Raw genomic sequence first — 22,962 nt, 5'->3', positions numbered from 1 at the left:
CATTCGCGAATTTAAACTTTCCAACTCGCCTGTTCCCTATGAATTTAGCTAACTGCCAGAATAATAAAGTTTCTTCATGGTTGCTGAATAATTGTAGGTACGATTAATATATAATGTGAGTAATTATAGTTATAATTACAGGCACGGTGTAATATAACATAACGATGTAGGAGGAATAATAAAATTTCGAAAGAAGAAATTCTTGAGAATAAAGGCAGTTGATATTCATTATCATCGAATTACTATTCGAATAATTCGGGATAACTCACATAAACTAAACTTCTTACTGCTTCTTACGAAAGTTTGTAAAATGACGGGGAAAATTCTTCAGAAAATTGAAATTATGCTACACTTGATTGCTTTAAAGTCACGTACTGGAGAAATATAATCAACAAAATTTCATGCTAAATTCAAACAATTAAACAGGATGAATATTTCCAATGCTAAATCATTCGATTTGAAGTGATATTTCACTCGCTATTTCGTAAATAAATTGTTGCAACAGATGATACAAAAAAAAAGAGTAATGTTTCTCCCTTTGCAAAGAGTTAAAGTAACGAGCAATGTTGTTCAAAGCATCAATGTCGCGGTTGGATTGTGAATTTTCGTGCATCTGTTGCAGGATGTAATAAATTTCAGGATGCAAGGATGCACGGGAACATGCATACAGCGTGCAAAAACATAAAATGTATAAAATACCGAAAACAGAGTGCTCGTCAGTATTTAACATTGGAAATAAATTTTTTGCCTCAGCTACGCTCGAAGGAATTCCAGATTGCCGAAGAATCCGCATTTAATTGAATAAACGTCGCTGGCGAATAAACGGAAATCGCGTAACGCCTCGAAAGATACCGCAACGAGATATAACTTCGTCGGCCGTAATTTCGCCGGGATGGTTTCGCGAAAGGGGATCGTGGAATTCCATTTCGCCGGAGAGAAGAAAATTATTCATCGCATTTTCGTCGGTGCCGCGCCGGCGATAAACTGGTAACAGGAGAGATGATAAACGTATCCCCGGGGATTGATGTTATCATTCCGAGTGATTCCACGCGCGAACACACGAGAATCGAAGGCCGCGAGGCGGCAGCATAAAAATTATGGGGGCTTACCACTGGCTCGCCATCGATCTGCACCTCGTCCGCGGCTAGATCCATCATATCCAATGCGAGACGGGCGATGCATCGTGCATGGCAACGACACGGCTCCGGTAATCCGCTCACGGCCATGTATTTGTCACCAACAGTCTCGACCTAGTACGACCAAAGTGGATCAGCGCTAACAAGCCTTCTCGTAAATTCAAATGTATATTCGTCGCCGCCTCTGTAATCGTCCGACGCGAATCTTAGCGTCCCTGTTAACCCTTTGGCTACTGCTGGCGCCAAAATTTTAAAATTTGCTCTCGAGATTGGCAATAATTGCAGCCAAATCTCACTGAGTAAATGAACTCTAATTCGATAGTTACATCCTCCGTTAATCACACGTTATTTATACGTGATTATCTAATAGTTGATTCATTTATGAAATTTTATTTGGTGCAGTAGTAAATTAATCAGAAAAAGATGCAAATGTATAGTATGTAGACGAAGAGAAACGCATTGTCGGACTTTCCATGCAAAAAGGAAGTCCCAAGGGATGGAAAAGTTTCGTTTCTATTATTATTTAGAATGACCAGTGTTTCCAACAATGGTAGCGATTTGCTGCTGGTCGCAACCGTCCATTAACGGATTTTAAACGGCACGCGTTACGATGAAACTTTCTTTCCAACGTGAGGCCGCCTTTCGAAAATATATAGTACCGCGACGCGATCGCCACGAACTGAAACGGACTTTACAGACACACTTTCTACATATACTACCGCTATCTTTGTCGATCCGAGCTGCAACGATTCAACTTCCATTTCGGTGGAACTGTAAACATTTCGTTGCCTTCACATTTGCCTCCAATTGTTCTATAAACGTACCAAATCTTCAAACTGTACGATCGAGTTGTCGTCGAGCAATCGTAACCTTTTTCTCTTCTACAAATTAATACTCAAAAACGAAAAAAAAAAAAATCTTAATTCTATAGGGTGGCGACTGAAAAACTGAAGGGTTTGGAGAATTCATAAAAGAAAAATTCACACATAATACTGAAGAAAGATCCATCATTTGTGTTTCCAAACAAAATAACAAAAAATTTTAAAAACGTGTTTGTAAAAGTTGTAATTCTGTTTCATATCGCACCACAGTCTTTCAGCGACCACCCTATATTTAGTTTGAACATAGAATTATCCAGAGAAGCTGGCTTCAACAGGGATTCCTCGACGAGGCAAACGCTCACCTTGTACACGTTCGGATTCTTCTTTGGATCGGTGAGCACGTCGAACGCCGTGTACAGCTGATTGAGCATGTTGACGATTTTCATCGCGCCGCTGGAGTCTGTGTGAGCGGCGCAGTACGCCCCGAAGCCGACGATCCCGGAGAACAAGAGGGTCACGCAGTCGTACTTCTTCGCCGGAACCGGCCTCGAGTGCCTCAGCTCGTTCGCCACGGAAATGGGCAGCACCGAGTACAACAATCTGCGGGACACGAGCAACTTTTCACCGACAGCCTCCTTCGAATCGTTGATTTCGAGTTGGCTCACTTTTAACCGGTTCAAACGTCAAACACGAGCTTTCCCTTGCTTTTTCTCTAATTTTCGCGAATTATTTGACACGTTCGACTGGTCCGAGCGTCGAGATTCTGTTAAATTTACGATCGACGCGTTGGAAGACCATTGGCTAATGATACTTGCCATAATTAATGGATAAATCTTCTCTCTGTCGAATACATTCTCGGCTCCTTCATTTAGAAACGTTGAAACGTATTTCGATAGGAAGCGAAAATTGGAATCGTTCAAAGTCGCGGTTCGATCATTCGCTCGACCTCTTTCAATTTTCACGCCTGCCGTCGCTTTGAATCCGTCGTATCACTCGAGGTAAATTCACTTCCAGATTAAGACATCTCGTGGCACGCCGCGATCACCATCGTCGACGTTTCAAAGCGTCGAAACAGACAGAGGCTTGAGAAATGCCACACCTCTCGAGACGAAGGAGAAAGAGAGAGAGAGAGAGAGAGATAAAAAAGAAATCACGATCCAATTTCCGGCAGGGGAGAGTATCCTGTCAAGTAAGAAACCCCGAGGACGCCGAGGAAGTCGATTCCTCGGCAGAATTGCGTCAGGATAAATGGCAAACGAGGCCAATGGGGATTTCCTTAATCAGAAAATTACGGGAACGGAAATCCTTACCTGTCGGTTTTCTGCTTCTCGCCGTCGAGCTCGCGATACGTCTGTTGCAATTTATCGGTAAGCAATTCCAAGTTCCTCGTTAATTTGTAATCAGCCTCGAATTGCTCCGACATCAGCACGAGATCTCTGGTGGCGTCGTGAAGGGGGATGTCGCTCAGGTACAAGCCTCGCCTGACAATCAGAAACGCCCCGAAGTAAAAAGTAAAAGGGCTCACTGCCGCGTCGATTGAGAAACGCGCGAGAGCGTTAACGAGCTACGTTTGAGCGATTAGTTTGTTTGACGTGTGATACGCAATTTGCATCGCGCATCAGCGATGGCATCGAAATCTAAAGGAACGTCTTATTTTTAAATTTTTTAAATGCATCTTGCAAAGATTGTACAAATAGGCGATGAAATTGAAAATCTGTTGATTCTGTTTTTTTTGCAAATGAATTGAGTAAGTTTGAAAGTTTCGTTTTCCCTTTTTTTAAACAAAAATATGTTTCTTGAATCATATATTATATACATATGTAAAGAAGATCTCTCTTGCGTTGAAACGATTAACATTCCAATGTTAATAGTTAATATATGTAATAAAGCTGTAAACTTAAGTATCAATAATCTTAAACTATTAAGTATCGACAAACTTGGATCGTAGACACAATATTTTCCTGTAAAGTAGCGAACGACTTTTTTCAATATTCTAAATATTTCAATTTCGTATGATACTTGAAACATTCATAGCGTTTCTTTTCTTCATATCTACAAATTAAAAAAATAATTACAAGTATCATGTATGACACGTATGTTTAATATCCTCAAAAACGAAAAACCGAGAACGAATTTATCACACGTAACCTGACGTTTTTAATTTCGGAATCAAAATTATTTCCACGCGAAATTATATTTCATGACACTGCAATGCTTAAGATCTATTGTTCCTTCAAGAATACCAAGAGTCTTCAAGTTATCTGATCCTCACAATTTAAACAACCGATGCGACAATGAAAGATCCCATTAATTCCTTGTTCGCGGCGTTCAACGATATTCGTGACTTTTCGCGGGGATCGCGGGATCCTCTCAAATCCGACGCTATTTATCTCCGACACTTCTAATCGTTCTCATTTCGGATTCAGCATTTAATCATACCTAATGTATAATTCATCGTCTCCTCTTCTCTCGCGACGACGACGCGGCTGTAAAAATGCGCACTTGAGGTTCGTTAAAGTCGAGAGCGTCAAGTTACCGGCGACGATCGGGTAAACTTTGTCAGTTCCCTCCCGAGGGATCGTAATCGTACCGCGTGCCGAAAATAATGAAATGCAGTATAATTTTCGGTCGATTTCGAACTTCAACAGCTGTCGGGTTGTCTCACTTTGCGGGGAGAAATACAGGCAGTAAACTCGGAGATAACTTTAGATTTAACCCCGTGCGCTGGCAATTGATTCGCGGACCATAACGAGCGACCAAACCGTATATAATAATTCGTCGGTATGATATCACTGGAAATTATTGAGAAGTAGTAAATTTATTATTTGTTTTGCCTATTTTAGTTTACTTAAATATATAATTTTATTCATTATAACATGTTATGCTATAATATATAATATATAATATGTTATACCTAATATAACCTATATTCTAGTTAAGTACATTGACATTTACTATGTTTATTGTTAAATTATATTATAGATTAAAGCTGTATTAACTATTTAAATAAAATAAAATTCTCTATAGTGTCAGAAAACGACATTACTTATAGGTATCTTTAATCACTTGCGCTGGCAACTGATTGCGGACCGTAACGAGTGACCAAACCGTATATTCAATAATTCGTCGCTTTCTTTCTGAACTTGTCGGTACGATATCACTGGATAGAAGATTATTAAGAAGTAGTAAATTTATTATTTGTTTTCCCTATTTTGTTTTACTTAAATGTATAATTTTACTCATTATAACGTGTTATGCTATATAATATATAATATATAATATGTTATGCCTAATATAACCCATATTCTAGTTAAATACATTGATATTTAGTGCGTTCGCTCTTAAATTATATTATAGATTAAAGCCGTATTAACTATTTAAATAAAATAAAATTCTCTACAGTGTCAGAAAACGACATTACTTGTGAATATCCTTAATCACTTGCGCTGGAAACTGATTGCGGACCGTAACGAGTGACCAAACCGTATAAATAATTCGTCGCTTTCTTTTTCTTTTGAGCTCGTCGGTGTGGCATCACCGATTAGAAATGATTGAAAAGTAATAACATTGTCACTTGTTTTGCCTGGGTTATACTCAAATATACTTAAAACTGAGAAAATGTTGTAATTTGGGACGAACGTTTCTCGACGTGCGTGGCGCAAGGGGTCAAATTCAACTTTGCTTTAAATTCAAGTACCTCGACTAACGTCTGCCCCGCTGAATCCCAGTTGGCTCGTACTGCTCTAGAAGTTATTTAGAAGGTCGATCGCCGACCACAAGAACGAAGAACGCCATCTTTAGCGAAATAACTGCGTTCGCGATAGAATTTTTTCCGCGAGACTTCCCCGATCCTCCGGAGAATTCGGCTAGGAAATAGATCGGAAGGGATCGGACGCGTTGTTTCGTGCCGTTTCGCCGCAAAGAACGAGAGGAAATGGGGGAAGAGCGGTCGAGCGTAAGGGAGAGGGGAAATTACGAGGACAACGAGAGCGAAGATTATTCGAACAGAGGCAATTCAGTGGCAGCGTGACGAGAATTTATGCTGGCAACGGAGCACCTCCAGACGCTAGAATCACTGTAATTACGCGAACCGTCTATCGAATGGCCACTACACCCGTTACTTTATCCCGAGGACAAATATTTTCCGCGCGGTGAGACAAGGCAATAGGTTACGATGAATTAATAGGGAAAGTCAGCCGTTGGTATTGGTACACGCTGCGTCTATTTCTATTTACGATAACGACCTAAATAGCCGTCGCGTTTCGGTAGCTGGAAATCGACTGACGAGTTGAGAGCTTTATATACGGATTTCTTGTTACTTCAAAGAAGGTACTTCTATTGTCTTCTACAGGGGATACTCGTATTTCTTATTTATTCGTCAGATTTTATTTCCGCTTGTTTCTATATTTTCTGTGAGACACTGTAATATAGAAATCGTTCACTGATCGTGAGAAGAAAGGCGATAGCTTTGGACGAAAAATGATCGAATAAAGATAAAATTGTATTTTTAAATAAATATTATACGATAAAATTTTTAAATACACGGGGTGTCCTCAAAATTTAAATGTCAAAACTTTGTGAGCGTGTAGAAGTTTTTTAAAGAAAAGAAAAAACAGAAAAATTTTCATTTTCTCGTTTCGTTCAACAAGTTTATTTATTCGATGATAAACGATTATTCGAGAAAACAACTAGGAGATCAAATGTACTGCGATTGTACCAAACATGACGAGATAAATGTCAATGTTTAAAGTAATGGCAGCTTACATTGCTGCCAGCATTTTCAACAGTATCTTCATTGAAAGTAGGACGATGTAGACGATAATAGATGATAATACGAATCATAAAATATATAATAACACGAATAATTGTATTAATATAATTGACAATGAAAAATAAAACTAAAATAACATATAAATAAATAAAATAAAAATAAAAATAAAATAATAATTAAAAAATAAACAAGTAGAAAAGAAACGAGAGATTCTTGTTCCTTTTGGCGCGAAATCTCTAAAGGACTTTCTTTTCTTAATTCATCAGTCCTCTATATATACTTTTAAAGCGTTACACCCTGTATAACATGTGAACGTCTGCATTATTACCGAAAGATTTCTCTCTTCATAAGTGAGAAATCTTTCTCGACAACCAAGAAAAAGAAAACACACGATTAACAATTGTTCGTTTGGCGTCGATTTCGAAATGGAAAATCAAAAAGGAACACTTTCGTCCTACTTTCGACGAAGGAAAAAGTATATAATAAAAATTTATCCGATGTGTACGGTGAAGAAGCCTAAGAACTGTGTCAGAATTGATTTATTATATTCCATTGCTGATGAGGACATCATTCCAATCGTTCTTGGAACTCTCTGTTTCTCGTCGAAAAAGATGAGAACTTTTTCGAACGTGAAATCATGACTGAGTAATATATTAATAAAGTGTTTGATTCTCGTAAAAAATTTGCCTTTAATTTGTACGCAAAGAAAAAAAAAAAAAAAAAGAAACATCAGTTATTTTTTGATCGACTTAATAACCATTTTTATCTCTCATTTTTCGCTTCGTAAGTGAGAAATCTTTCTCGACAGCCTACTAGTTCATCCGCGCAGAGACATAGTTGTATATCGTAGTCGATTTTATAGAATTCAGGGCGTTCGTCACCGACGGGCGCAACGACGATGAATGTTGTGACGTTCTCGTTCCTGCTATTGATCATAGTCGCACGTGTCGTGCCATTTGGTTCGACTGAAATTCAATTTAGCAACTATTCGATAATTGCTGCACGATGTACGGATCAATGTACGGCTGTGATGGTGGGTTTACGGATAACGATACGTCAATCGACGTGATACAATTGCCGCGACGACGCCCAGACAGTAAATTTTCGTATTGCCGTGCGCGTTTGCGGTATCGAACGGAATGCGAACGTTCGCGGCCTCTTCGATTTCTAACAAATCGAGGTCGCGCTAACGTGCTGGGGAGAAACGTGTCTCGTTAATCAACGCGATTTCGATGCGTTAATCGCGCGAAACGACGACGAGTGCCGCGTGCGTAGCGGTATACTAGCTCGGACGAGGTTTCAGCATTGGAATTTGATTGAATTTGGGTTCATCTCTCGTGATTTATCTCCATCATTCCGCTCGGTTAATCACAGTTAGTCGTTTCTTTAATTTCTTACCCTAATTTAGGCGAGCTAATTTATCTTTGACGCGAAATTTCATTCGATTTGAATCAACTGACAGTGGTCCGAGGCACAACAGCTGCACGAATTCGAAGGTTGATTGTTCGTGAGTGAGAAACATTCGTGTAGATAAATTCTTACCTAGTTAGATCATCCAAGTTCATAACGCTGGGATAACAGAGAAAGGTGACGAGGTCTGACTCCGGTATGTACAGCATTTGACCCTGGAAAAAGTAGCGTTCTTGCACGTGGCGATGAAACACGCTTATTTTCAAAACAAAAACAAAGTTTCTCGAAACCTTATTAATATATAATATATAAGAAAATACATAAATGCGATATAATATATAATATAATACGATATAATATATAATATATAATATAATATATAATATAATACGTAATATATAATATAATATACGAAAATATGTAAATATATAATACAAAAAAATTTATATATAAATAATTTAAATATAATAAAATTAATATATAATTAATATATTAATATAATTAATTATAATTAACATATAATTAATATATAATATTAAAATTTATATATAATAAAAAGAAAATACGTAAATATATAATATACGTAATATATAATATAATATACGAAAATACGTAAATATATAATACAAAGAAAATTTATATATAAATAATTTAAATATAATAAAATTAATATATAATGTTAAAATTTATATGTAATAAAAAGAAAATACGTAAATATATATAATATAATACGTAATAAATAATATAATATACAACATAATACGTAAATATATTAATTAATTAATTAAATATACAACATATAAGAAAAGACGTAATTTAGAGAAGAAAATAACAGAAAGCAACCAACCGGGAAATAACTTTCAACTGGCGTAAGTCAAAAGGTGTACTAACCTTCAAACGGAGATAGGAGTACTCCTCCGAAGCGTCGACTCGCATCACTCCCTTCTTCGTTCGTAGCACGTAAACTGTGTTTATGTGTGACAGTATGTTCTCGAACGTCAGCTCTAAATGCGGTCTTACCTGGAAACGAATAGTCGAGAGATTTATTTTCTCGCGACGATACCGGCAAATACACGCGCGAAAGCGTTTTATATTAGAAAACAATGTTCAAGTTACATCGTCCGACGCTTTGCTTGGCGAGTTAAGTAACAAGTCGCGGTATATGGAACGCGTTTATAAATATGTATCTGGCTCAACGAGACGAGATTCCTGATTCGTTATCGATCGAGCTCGTCGCATGCATTTATGCACGTGGCAACGGCATTCTGTTTCGATTTCTGCGGAGGCAGCGGTCGCGGAATATGAACGACGATCGAGGGGGGTCAGGGGAGCCAACAACGAACGAATAATTGCGCGGGCAAATGGATGAAAACGAAGTTAAAACGATGCCGTTCCCGCCGGCGCGTGTCACGTAGCGCCGCTTGGAACAAACCGCATTTAAAAGATACACGATTACGCGTGCATGAATCCGCGGGAATTATGTCGTCGGTGGCCAGCGCTCGGTGCACAATAACGCAATTTCCGCGTGGTCCGCGTCGACTAATACGCTGTTTTTCTCGTGGACAAAACGGCGCCAGCCCGATTCCTCGCTAACGCCTCGACGCGATCAATTCTCCCGCAATTCAGTGTTTCAAACGACACTCTCTCGCTAGTAATTTATAAACGTAACTCCGAGAAAAATTCTATAATTATCAATGGCAGGGTGAGATATTTGTGTCGTTGAGAATAATAAAACGTCACGTGTATGTCTATATTTGACATGCATGCATTTACAGATGTATTAATGGTATCGATATATCGTAAATTAACTTTATTATTTGTCATTGTCGTACCACAAGCACTTTGGCCTCTTTATCACGTCACGCTCCTCTCAGATTAATTACTCTGGATAGAAGAAGAATATCTGCTTTCGTTAAAAAAATCGTCTCGTGCTTTTTCCCGTATTTATATCGCAAATAACGTCGAAATGAAATACCTAAACGATGAATGTTGGATGGCCGTTGGACTGAATAAATTAAATATTCTCAGATGGAACGTGCCACGAATTATTTTCACTTTATTTTTATTCATTTATTTATTTATTTTCTTTTGAACAAAATGTTTGAACAAAATCTTCCATCAGTGACCTATTGTTATTTGCGTGGCTTTCGAACGAGGTTAATGAGCGAATATATTTATTGTTTGTCGATGAAATCAGTACGACAATAGAAATTATAATCGTTCGTTGAATGCACAGCAACACAGTCAAAATCTAAATGTTTAACATGCTCTCTATCAGTGACCAAATATTTATCATACACGGATAGACTTCACAGACACAAAGTCGGATCCAAATTAATATTAGTGTTGCAATTTCTGTTTATGGGTGGTATTCTACGAGGTAATTACAAATGCAACGTATAATTGGATGCAAGATTTGCAAAATTTCCATGGCCGGAGATATAGCGAGGACGTTGGTAGCACATGACGCATCGTTCATGCGAGTTATAATTACAGGAACTTACGGTCAGAAGGATGTCGTTCAGCTTGCAATTACCAGAGCACACTTGAGGGATAACACGGGTTATGGTGCATCCAGTTTGAACTATAGTGAGGTCTCGGTTGAACATCAGGTGGAATGGAAAAACTCGACAGAACGTCATCGGGCTCACTTTCGGTTCTACGGCACACATCATGTTTTTGCAATAGCTTTCAACAAAGCTTTCCATTTGTTCTTCGTTCTTCATTCACGTCGGTGCTTCACCGATTTTAATGTACGATAACATTTACTTTATCCCTGATATTATAAAATGTTATGCCGAACACGACTAAATGGAATTAAATGTTTTTTTATCATCTGGAAAATTTCTCTTTCCCTTTTTATGGAACCGACCGCGTACATATAGCGAAAAAACTGAATTAAAATCTCCATAAATGTTTCACAAAAATTCTAAAAATATAAAAGATAAAGCACGCTCGCTGTATCCATGAGAGCCTGACATCGATATACACCTGGCGTTAAATTTATTACGAGCTAAAGTACATTATATTCAATATTCGTTCTTTCAATTCATTTTTTTTTTTTTTTTTCAATAGCACGCTTCTTGCTTTTACAGTCCGCTGTAATTAGAAAAACTGAACGCGTTGGAAAAATGATTTAAGAGATCTCGGGGAGGTAGCCCCCATTGTCGGAGGGCTGCATTCGTTAAACCAATTTTTTTTTCGTGTCATATTTTTATCATAAATTTTCAATGAATTTGTCTGCGAATTTTCCAGCGAGTGTTCCAGATTTTATTTGAGCTTGAGAGAATGTTTGAAAAATTATACGTAATAATAAGTTTTGTTACTCACCGACGGATAAAGTTTCAAGCTCGGCGATCATGGGATTTGACACGACCCCAGGACCGGACGTGTTCGTGATCAAAAACTGCACATGATCGCACTCGTTTTTCGTCTTCAGTATTCGCATCTCTATGTCCGTGCCGTGAAGCTTTTTCGCCACGGTCTACGGCGAAAGACAAAGTACAATCGATTCAGTCGCAGTTCGTTTTAGCCCCGGATGAATTTCGTCGGGATGGAAATTAAATACTGCAAAATTTGGTTAGTTGACGCAGCTGTTCTCTTGGAAATATACGCGGTTCGAAATGTCAGAGCGTCACGAAGGTAAATTGCGTTTGAATAATTACTACAGAAATCCCGACCTTGCGTTGTAACTAACAATTTCCTTTTAAAAGTAAATGACACGCTTGGTGCAATTAACAAGCGGAGTTAACAAAATTTTTGTCGAGCAAACAACTGTATGTTGTACAATTCTGCGTCGTTAAATTTTCCATAAATGCGTGAACATTCGCTCTACGTACGTATTGAAATCTTGAAACTGCAAATCACAAGATTCGTTATTCATGTATTGATACATTCGCGACCGTTGAATTTACGTCTTTTCAAATTCTGTTTCTTCTTCATTACAAACATCAGATCGTTAGAAGACTAATATCTCAAAACAAATTTTCTAATTTTTGTCAAACCTGTCAGAAATTTGCGGCAATTGGCTTGAGTATTAGAGAAGAAAACAGTTTGTCGGTCGCAAATGTGTTGAGAATCTTCGTAGTTTTTGCGTTTCAAGTCCGATAAATAAATAAAATAAAATATGTAAAATATATATATAAATAAATAAATAAAATAAAATATATAATATATATATAAATAAATAAAATAAAATATATAAAATATATATATAAATAAATAAAATAAGATATATAAAATATATATAAATAAGTAAAATGAAATATATAAAATATATATATATAAATAAATAAAATAAGATATATAAAATATATATATAAATAAATAAAATAAAATATATATATAAGTAAATAAAATAAAAAATGTAAAATATATATATATAAATAAATAAAATAAAATATATAAAATATATATATAAATAAATAAAATAAGATATGTAAAATATATATATAAATAAATAAAATAAAATATATAAAATATATATATAAATAAATAAAATAAAATATGTAAAATATATATATATGTAAATAAATAAAATAAAATATGTAAAATATATATATATATATATAAATAAATAAAATAAAATATATATATATATTTTTTTCAAGCGGTAAAAGTACCTTGACTATGCCAATCACAATGTGCTCCAAACCAGGTCGATCGGAGTAATAATGCAATATAAGCGCTCCGTCCTCGGGCCTCTCGGTACATCGGAAAGAGGGTGCCCTCATTCCCGGATACAAAGTGCCTAAATGGTCGTGGAGGGCGTCCAAATTCTGTAATTAAAGGTTACACGACTCCCCCTGTCAATCTATCGCCGCGTGCGCCATTATCGGGCATCGCGTTCCGCTTAAGTAAAACATTCCTCTGCCCCTAATTTATTTCCGATTGCCAGTTCGCGTTTCAACCGGCCACGGTGATCAGCGAGCGCCCGCGCCATTTCACCGTGTAACGCTCGTTACGCTTTTCCAATTCAATTTCTGCCATTAATTTCCATCGTCGATGCGTCGCGTGTCGATATCTCAGGACGGACGCGAGAATTTTCCAAGTTGGAGCGCGGACGTAGAATAACTGGCCGTGCGTGACTGTCTCGAGTCGAGGGAGAACCGGAAATCAGACTTGGCGATAACGATCTCGCCTCGCTGGCAACTGACATTTCGCTTGTTAATTGATTCGTTCGTCGCGAACGAAGTTGCCGCTCGCGCAGGTCGCGGATGATTTTTTAATTTCGCGTCTCGCCGAAATTTTGAGATTACGCTCCATCTTGCGCAGACTCTCGAGAACTTCAGCAATTATGTTCTCGTAATTCGTTGTTATCGAACAAATTGAAAACCTTTGAATTTCCGTGACGTCGCGCGTATTTGTGATAATGACGCAGACGTTACCTGCAGGTAAATGACGCAACTGCGGAATTGTCTCCCTGCAAGATCCTGTTTCAGAACGTAGCCATCCCGCAGGCGAGACGCGTATACGCGTGCACACGCGATTAAGTTGAGATTCCGTATCTCTCGCACGTAACCGCGTAATATATGTCTTTCGTAATTATACGAAAGCAAAACCGTATGTTCACCGTGCCAGAGGTGAATTCGAATGTGAATGACTAAACACCGCGAGATGTTAAACAGAACCCATGAATTTATAATTAATCCGAACGCCGCTCGCTCGCGTTTCTGAATGAACATATGCAAACGAGCACTCTGTCGCGGTTCTTTTCTCCCGTTCGAGCAACGGAATTAAATTGCAAGATAGTCGAAATATGGCGAAGTAATCCACTGTCTGAACGTACTCGATGGTCTTTGACAATTTTGTTATCTAAATAGACACGCGGGTGCAGCGTGCGATAATTAGTAGGAAAACAAACGAACGATTGGACCGTTGAAACGCCGTAAAGAAATCACGGGTAATTTATCGGTTAGGCGGGCGACGAAAACATTTTCCAGCGAGACTGGCAATATACCGCGGTATTTCGGCCACATGAACGGGTTTACGCGCTTTTTGTTTGATCATTCAGCCGTGATCATTCATTTTGCCGCAATCGGCGCGGCTACTGGCGCGACGCGTTTCTCTCAAACGAGTGCATCGCGAACAACAAGCCCGTGTACATACGTACACATCGCGAAGACACTGCGTGCCTGATACTACGAACAGTATCGTGAATTGTCCGATACGAACGTATAATGAGGACAGAAGTGACGAACGAGTGGAGACTAACAATAAGTTGTCTCGAATCGGATCGCAAATGGTCTTAAAGTTTGTGAAAGAATTCTGGAGCCTTAAACAGTTAAGTAACGTGCAACTTAAGATGTGGATTTCGTTCTAAACTGAAAATTCATTGCATAATTTGATAGCTGATTGTTCAAGATTGATTTAGAGAAAGAAAAATGTACGGTCTCGTCGATTTCGAAGTGGAAAATTAAAAAGGAACTTTAGTACTCTACTCTACTTCCGAGAAGGAAAAATTAGTCGATGTGTACGGTGAATAAGCCTCAAAACTGTAAATTCCTAATGAGAACATCATTATTCTAATCGTTCTTGGAACTGTTTCTCGTCGGAAATAAATGGGAATTTTTTCGTACGTGGAATCATAAAGTTGCCAAACGAAAGGTGGTAAAAAGTGGTCGAACGAAATGATCGACATATTTGTTTCTCGTGAAAAATTTGCCTTTAATTTGTACGCGAAAAAATAAAACGCAGTTATATTTTGGTACTTATACTTTTCATTATATTTTATATTATTAATAGTATTATTAATTAAAATTTAATAGTAATTATTTTTATTATTAATAGTAAAATTTTAGTATTATTAATTTATAGTATTAGTATTATATTTTAACTTATACTTTTTATTATATTTTATATTATATTATAGTATTATTAATTTAAAATAAAATTTAATACTAATTATTTTTATTATTAATAATAAAATTTTAGTATTATTAATTTAAAATAAAATTTAATAATAATTATTTTTATTATTAATAATAAAATTTTAGTATTATTAATTTACAATAAAATATAATAATAACTATTTTTATTATTAATAATAAAATTTTAGTATTATTAATTTATAGCATTAGTATTATATTTTAACTTATACTTTTTATTACATTTCATATTATATTATAGTATTATTAATTTAAAATAAAATTTAATAGCAATTATTTTTATCATTAATGGTAAAATTTAGTATTATTAATTCACAGCATTAGTATTATATTTCAACTTACACTTTTTATTATATATTATATTAATTTAAAATAAAATTTAATAATAATTATTTTTATTATTAACAATAAAATTTTAGTATTATTAATTTATAGCATTAGTATTACATTTTAACTTTATACTTTTTATTATATTTTATATTATATTAATAGTATTATTAATTTAAAATAAACTTTAATGACAATTATTTTTATTATTAATAACAAAATTTTAGTATTACTAATTTACAGTATTAGTATTATATTTTGATCAACCGATACGTTTTCTCTTTCTCATTATCATCATCAATATACTTAAAACCTTACAGTCGAATTATTATATATTGGACGCAAACGTTCCACGAGTTACGCGCAAGTTTCATTTCGTCCACGCGTTTCTATCCAATCTCTTTCTTTTGCGCAATCCTATCGCATTACGCAATGGAACGTCCGCGCGTAAGAACGACAATCTACCCACATACGTATGCACGTGTCATCGTTTTAGAAAACTTTCACCGCAATCCGCAGTCGGAGTCGCGCCGGGGAATCCACCTCGGGGCAATCTCGCTCCGAAGGAAAGCGAAGGAAGCGAAGGAACAAAGAAGCGTCGTGACGGAAGTGTAGGAAGGTATCGAGGCGCGATTTTACCTGCAAAAAATCTCTGGGCGTCGCCCCGAGCACCTGCAGAATCTTGTCGTAGCCGGAGTCCTGGCAGAACTCGAAGAACATCCGGCCAAACAGCTCGAGGATCTCGTTCGCTGGAATGTCTGCAAGATTTCGCCGGGTATATCATCGGCACGGGAATTTGATTTTCGGGGTTGAACGACGTTTGCCGCGTTAAATGGCTGCTGTCGATACCGGCGTCGTTCAAGGGATAACGTCACAATTTCCCAGAGACACCGTGCGCCGCACGCTCTCCAACGAGAAATGACAATTTTCCCGTTGCAGAGAAGAGATTAGCTCGAACGTCGATGCCTCGCGACAAATTGCTCGTCGAGGGAGATTACAGAGTTGAAGGTTTCCAAGCGATTGGCTCGTTTTTCTTCTTTTTTCACTCTCTCTCTCTCTCTCTCTCTCTCTCTCTCTCTCCCTCGTTTCCTATTTTCAGTCGAAGATTTATGGCGCGATACGCGGTGGGTGTGTAACGTCGTTGTTATTCCGTTTTTTGTAAAATTCACCACCCGTCAAAGTGAAAGAAGTGAAAAGACTTTGGATTCGCTTACGACCGCGTCATAACTGCGTTTAGAATAGAAGTGGTTTTGTGCTTGTGAGAGATGTCGAAAAAATATTTCGCTCCGATCTCGTGTACACGGTATATCTCGGGAAATACGATTAGCCTTGTAGAAACGATGACTGGGACGAATATAATTCGAGGACGAGTTGCACGAAAATTTGAATAACAGCGACAAAGGATAAAAATATTTGGAAGATGTTGGCGGGATCTTAATGAGATGAAATATCGTTGGGAATTTAACTGGAGGAAATAGATAGAAGATAATTGTTTGGATATAGGTTAAGAATCTCAATAGGATTAAAAGATTCGGTATCGAAGCCGCTGTTAGGTCAAACTTTCGTGTTCCATTGACGCCAAAATCGTTCGAGTTTCGTTAAAAATGGACCGGGAGCTGTATACTGTTTTAGCGAAATAGAGATGTAATTAGAAGCTGACATTTTCGAAGGAAAAATACGTACTGAGTCGATTGACAGCTGCCGATATGATGTTGTACGTGATTTCATCGTCGTATATCTGACGGACCAGGAACTGTCCTTCCATGTTAACCGCGGCATCTTTCCTGCGTAAATGAGACATTAATAAGCATTGGCCTTTACTTGAAACTCAGCCCCCACACATTAATCTAATTTTCGAAGGATACATGCAGGATGGATACACAACAGAAACAACTGAAAATCGAATAGCGGTGTGAATTAACATTCCGAGAGTTTGTACTTCGTATACTCCGCTAGTTTCGCAATCAATTAAATCGCCACCGTATCTCCCGTTTCCGCGTTTCCATAATTCGATAAATGAATTCAACTGCGACGCAATGTCGTTTCACTGAAAAAATCCAAACAGAGTTGCGCTGCTACACGATGTAACCTCTTGCGCTGGAATGGCAGCACGTCGAGAACATTTTGTGCCAAATTGCAACATTTCCTCAGTTTTAAATATATATATTTAAATGTAAACCGAGCGAGACAAATGATAAGTTTATTACTTCATAATCAAACGAAATAGAAAGCGACGAGTTATTGTATGACGGTTCGGTCACTCGTTATGGTCCGCGAACCGGTTGCCAGCGCAGGGGATTAATTATCACAAAAAAATTTTCGATTACGAAGCAACAGCCCGCGTTTCTTCGATCAACACTTTGTTCAGGGGATATTTATTAGCGGGTGCGTCGAAAAGTTGGCGCGGCCAAGCATCGATTTTATTAAAATCTAGAAAGGTCGGTTAACGAGTCGTTTTTATTCTCTATCGGAGAGGGGAGTGGGAATGGATTCTCGGGAAATTGAAAGTGTCGTTGTGTAATCCAGCAAAGGCGCGTTTCTTTTACTTTCCTCTTTCTCTTCTTCCTTTTTCTCTCGTCTTTCGCCGAGAGGTTCGGAGGAAAATTAATTGGTTCTTGCGCGTCGTATTCGAGACAAAGTAAATACTTCTCAGCGGCTGAAAGCCGAGCATTTCGCAGGCCAGACGCTCCTGACTGATTCACTGTTAAACTTACAAAGTACAGTTTAAAGACACTCGATCGTTTGACATGGATATGAGCTGTCACTACGGTCTCGCCGCAGCATTTTCGCATAACTTCCCGCCGGGAAACTACTTAACGTTCGACCAAAAGCCACGATACAATCTTCACCATTCACCGAGATTATTTCTGCTCTGCTACGAGCTCGAAGCATTCTAGGTGCTTTGGAAAAGCTAAAAATTCAAGTGAAAGTCTCTGATAAATTCTCAAATTAGAATGCGTACACGTACACTCTCAATGTTCAATTTCTGCTTCCATAAGGCACAAAAAGGAATCTTTGTCTGAAATTTACTTTGTCTCGAATACGCTGCAATGAAAAAAAATAGCACGTTAAAGAGTAAACAGCTAATTACTACCGAAAACAGACGAAAGAAAACTCCTCTCGAATACGGTGTTTGACGTGGCCGATAATTGCGTCGACTTTTGCGTATGAATTTACGGGAAATAGGACGCTCGACGCGTGTGAGAAGCTCCGTGAACCGAAACACGCCAACGAGATGGCGGAAATTACATCGCGCAACTTGCAAACACACCGGTGACGACGAAACGCGATTTAGGACAGGTTAAAGTGACCCTTTCCTCCCTCGAAGAGACTTCAAGAGAGTCATCTCGTGATATCTTGAGGGTAACCCACATTTTCGTAACCTCCCACCCGGATATTCCCGGGACAAACATCGTCCAACCGAGACTCCATCACAACCGACGGCCGCTTCTTTTATTTCGAAGAGAAGCTGATATTGATTCTGCCCACGACTCTGTAGCAAAATTATCTCTCAAGAAAATAAAAAAAAGTTGACCTCGAAGTCGTTTCATTATTATAAATTATTTCCGCGAATTCTTTGTTCTATTCGTTACGTACACGACAAGATTACATTTGTAATGTAATTTCCATTTGCGTTGGTGCACGTTGAATAACGGACGATTGTTATCATTTAATAATGTATCGACGTTAAATGACAAAATCACCATTATTTGGAATAAAGCAGAGACACGCGAACGATTAAACAGATCCGTTTGTTCAAACGAATTTCGTTCGTTCGCTGTTGCTCCGTTATATTCGATTCTGACCACCGACGAAACGAGGCTTTCGAGGGAGAGAAAACGCGCAACAGCGGCGAATGCTAACGAACAAGCCGCACGCACCAATTTCCGCTAATAATAATTATCCTCCGCAGGCAACAACCTGCGTCTCGCTAATAAACACTGCCGCTCCTGTGAAAGCGCGGAAAACTAGACTTTCATGGAACAAGTTGCGTAATGGGCTAATATTCTTGGCCGAGTTGACTCCGCGATAAATTATTCCCGAGCATTAAATCGCCGGCCAGGTTCAATTAAATCTCAGCAAATCGCGGAACTCGTGCCGTACCGACTGAGCAATAATTCTGTGTCTATTAAAAAAAAAAAAAAAAAAGAGAGAGTACACACAAATCGTAATGTAACGCGAATATCATATATATAGTCAAGGTCGTACGAATATTCCAAATCCATCAAAGAAATTTGTATGAAACGATTGTTAAGATCGAACGGATAGTGCAAGGATACGATATGTGGAATAATATGTATAAATATTGGGTAAGTAAGGGAAAGTTCCGTCATTTTCTGCAATATCGACTTTCTGAGTTTTCTTTTTTTTTTTTTTTTTTTTTTTTTTTTTGGCTAATAGATACTGATAGCTATTGAAACAATACTTGGATCAGTTTAAAAGATACTTGTCCTATTATATCGAGCAGTAGAAATTACTCGGGTTAATTAACTATTTTTTGTTTTCGCTAGTATTACAATGTGCGATTCGAAATTCATCATTTGCATTGTATACTGTAAGTATAACAAAAAAGGAAATTGTGAAAATGGCTATTGACGAGTTCTCTTCGCATGAAGAGATGATAGTATCTGATGAAGTGAATATATAACAGAGTAATTTTTATGTAAGAAAAAGTAAACGATTTCAATATTAAAAAAAAAAAAGACAGAATATAATTACGATATAATATAAATATGATTTCTCCAATACTTGTGACTTTTGTATAAAAGCACAGTTTGCACGTTAATTAAATTTGTTCAAACTTCGAACAACGCTTCGGGAAACACTTGCATCTCGCGTATATTTCCTCCAGCTCACGGCGCACAAACTTATCCCTTCGTCCCTTCTTTCGTTTCTCATTACTTCATCTTTTTATAAATTTCTCCAAGCAACCGGCAAGAGAACTTTTAAGAGAAGTTTAAAGAGAAAACCGTCGTAAGAAGTGGTTTCTACTTATAGTTATTTAGAAATACAATCGGGGAAAAAGGATTCCTCGTCTCTGTGAAAAGTTCATCCTCAACGTGAATCACGCGATTACATTTTCACAGGAAAACTGGCGCTAGAGAAACCAGCGGAGGGTTTGATAGAGAAGATGCCACCGATGTAGCGAGAAAATAAGGCGTGCGAGACGATTCGTCCCGAAGGAATCGTTCGATCGGCAAAGAACGATACGTTTATGCAGCCTGCTCGATCGAGCATTTAAGGGCCACGGCGACTATTCTCGGCAAACAGCGAAAAGCGTGCCAATATTTCGTGGACTGTGTCGCTGAATCAACAGACCCTGCAAGGATCGGGGTAAACAAAAGTTTATTACGCGAACTTGTTGATTCAATGAGAAAAGAAAAGAAAAGAAAAGAAAAGAAAAGAAAAGAAAAGAAAAGAAAAGAAAAGAAAAAGGGAATTTCCCGAGGCTCGACTCTTTCAGTTCGTTTGACACACAGTTGAACGTGCGCTGAATGTGTGCCGTTTCCACGCACGCTTGCCTCTTCGCGAGAGTGTGAAATTCTTTTGGATGTGATACGCGTCGGTATAGTTTTAGAGACGGGCGGTATAGTTTCTGAGGGTGAACAGGGAGGGAGGAAGGGTGATAAAAGGAGGTTTACGTAAGCGTAGGTGCGAATGGTGCTTGTGGGTGTGATTGACGTACTCGAAGGGAAAAAATGGCAGCGTTGAGTGCATTCGAATGGAAGAAAGAGGAATACCGAGCGAAAGGAACTTAAGGTCCGAATGTTAACGGTTGTAGCGCGACGATGTAATTACGTCACAAAGCACAACGAAATCGTTCGCGATTTGGATAAAGGCGTCAGTAGCTTCACAAGTATCGGATTTCGTAATTTCGATCGCTTTTTGTGGCCGATCGACTCGAGTTTCGTTTCGCGCTCGTTTCACAAATATTTCGAAAAAATCCATCGTGCGTTCGATTAATTTGAGACTGAACAATTTTTCAGCGAAAATAATTAAATTAAAAAAGCGTCGCAGAGCGTTATCGTTTGAAAATTTAGACGATAAATATTGCGATCTGTTTTCACAGAGGGAGAGAGAGAGAGAGAGAAAGAGACGCGAAACGTATTTCCCTTAAAAATATGCAATGCATATTTATGACTATCAATAAAGGGATGCATAAAATATCAAACATTTCGAAATATAATCATGAATCTTTAAATACCAAACAAACCTTCATGAATAAAGATGCAGCCCAGGTAGATACCTGTATTTCCATACCAAATTCAGGAAGAAATTGCTCGGAACCGTCGTCGAAATTCATTTACTTTCATTCGAGTTTGTTGAACGGAGATTCAGACTTCGAGTTCTCGCGAAAAGTTTTACGTGGGATTTGTACGTGATTACATTGACCAGAGAATCCAATGCGAAGCCCTCTCGTGGTAACGAATTTTCTTAAGTTAAAGAAGAAGATTCTTTAGAGAGAGAGAGAGAGATTCGATCGTCAACAAATCCCACGTCGATGGTACATCCACGCAGATCGGGACGTTAGAACGGAATAAAATAAAGCTAGGCAAGCATGGAGTCGCACCACGTGGCCTGGCGAAGCGTCTTCTTACCTCCGAGCGACAAACGGAATCGAACAAGGTCTACGAAATCGAGCCAACAGTGCCACCGTGCGAATATCGTTTAGGATCGCGAGCTAGGAGGAGGTGAAGGAAACAGAAACGTCGGATTCGTGCAAGCCGCGTGTATACAGAGCAAACGTGACACAAAAGATAGCGCTAGAGGGAGAAGAAGGAGGTGTTGAGGGTGCGAGTCGGCGCGTCGTGCGCCCACGTTTTACCTACTTTATCGCCTCCCACGTCTCGCTGTCAAAGGTCTTCACAACCAGCAACTCGAGGGCGTAATTCACAAATCCGTACTGCACATAAGACAGAAAAAAAGAAGAAGAGCCGATAGTTTGCGAACGAACGGTCGAACGAATATACGTCAGACAACGAGCGAACCGGTCGTTGCGTTTTAGTCACTCGGGTACGCGCGATTACAACTGACATCCACCGATCCGTCCGGTGTGTCGTATCTGTCCGGTTTCGTCTCGTCTGTCAGTCACGGTCCGTTCGACGGTCAGTCCTCGGGTCGTCGGCAGCCAGTCGGTCCCTTCTCGATGTCTGTCTCTCAACGTTGCAACGTACCATTGTGATTCAAAGAGAAGCGGACTGGTCGAGGCTTCCCCACGTATCATTCCATTCTAATTGCCATGGGAGCCGTGTTTACCTCGTGCACACGAGCCGCGTACTGGAAAGTCGGCCTGCCGTTCGCCGGAGACGATGGCTATCGATTTTCTGCCCTCGCAGCTGCGCCACCTAGATACAACCCTGTTACCCGTCTTCAGCTCGCCCTCCATGCGCCTCCTACACCCTTTCCGCTTGCCAATCCGCTTTTCCTCCTATTCTCGCTCTGCCATCGACGAGGATATTATTCGTCGGCCGAAAGAACTCGGAAGAGCTTCATGGAAAGCTCCGGGGCTTTCTTCTCCTCGGACCGGGCTATTCCCATTCCTTCTCCAAGTTTCCTCTTCCCATTTTCCCAGCTACCATCCGTAATACATTCCGATCGCCCATTTTGAA

General features: G+C 38.5%; 1 protein-coding gene across 1 annotated transcript in view; it reads right to left on the bottom strand.

Moving 5' to 3' along the window:
- LOC122538280 (guanylate cyclase soluble subunit beta-1) overlaps window positions 1–22,642 on the bottom strand; it is a 31,430-nt gene extending 8,788 nt beyond the window's left edge. The window contains exons 1-12 of the mRNA XM_043672219.1: window positions 22,528–22,642; window positions 22,183–22,256; window positions 17,036–17,136; window positions 15,992–16,110; window positions 12,761–12,916; window positions 11,469–11,622; window positions 10,643–10,797; window positions 9,030–9,158; window positions 8,271–8,353; window positions 3,268–3,438; window positions 2,320–2,557; window positions 1,110–1,250 (exon numbers count right to left, since the gene is read on the bottom strand). Coding sequence (XP_043528154.1) covers window positions 1,110–1,250; window positions 2,320–2,557; window positions 3,268–3,438; window positions 8,271–8,353; window positions 9,030–9,158; window positions 10,643–10,797; window positions 11,469–11,622; window positions 12,761–12,916; window positions 15,992–16,110; window positions 17,036–17,136; window positions 22,183–22,256; window positions 22,528–22,530 — 1,524 coding nt within the window. The 5' untranslated portion in view covers window positions 22,531–22,642. The remainder of the gene's footprint in view (window positions 1–1,109; window positions 1,251–2,319; window positions 2,558–3,267; window positions 3,439–8,270; window positions 8,354–9,029; window positions 9,159–10,642; window positions 10,798–11,468; window positions 11,623–12,760; window positions 12,917–15,991; window positions 16,111–17,035; window positions 17,137–22,182; window positions 22,257–22,527) is intronic.
- Between the last annotated feature and the right edge of the window lie 320 nt (window positions 22,643–22,962).

The sequence above is a fragment of the Frieseomelitta varia genome, unplaced genomic scaffold (assembly GCF_011392965.1).
Source record: "Frieseomelitta varia isolate USP_RPSP 00005682 unplaced genomic scaffold, Fvar_1.2 scaffold_978, whole genome shotgun sequence".
Classification (NCBI taxonomy): Eukaryota; Metazoa; Arthropoda; class Insecta; order Hymenoptera; family Apidae; genus Frieseomelitta; species Frieseomelitta varia.
This window is presented reverse-complemented; position numbering and strand designations above follow the sequence as displayed.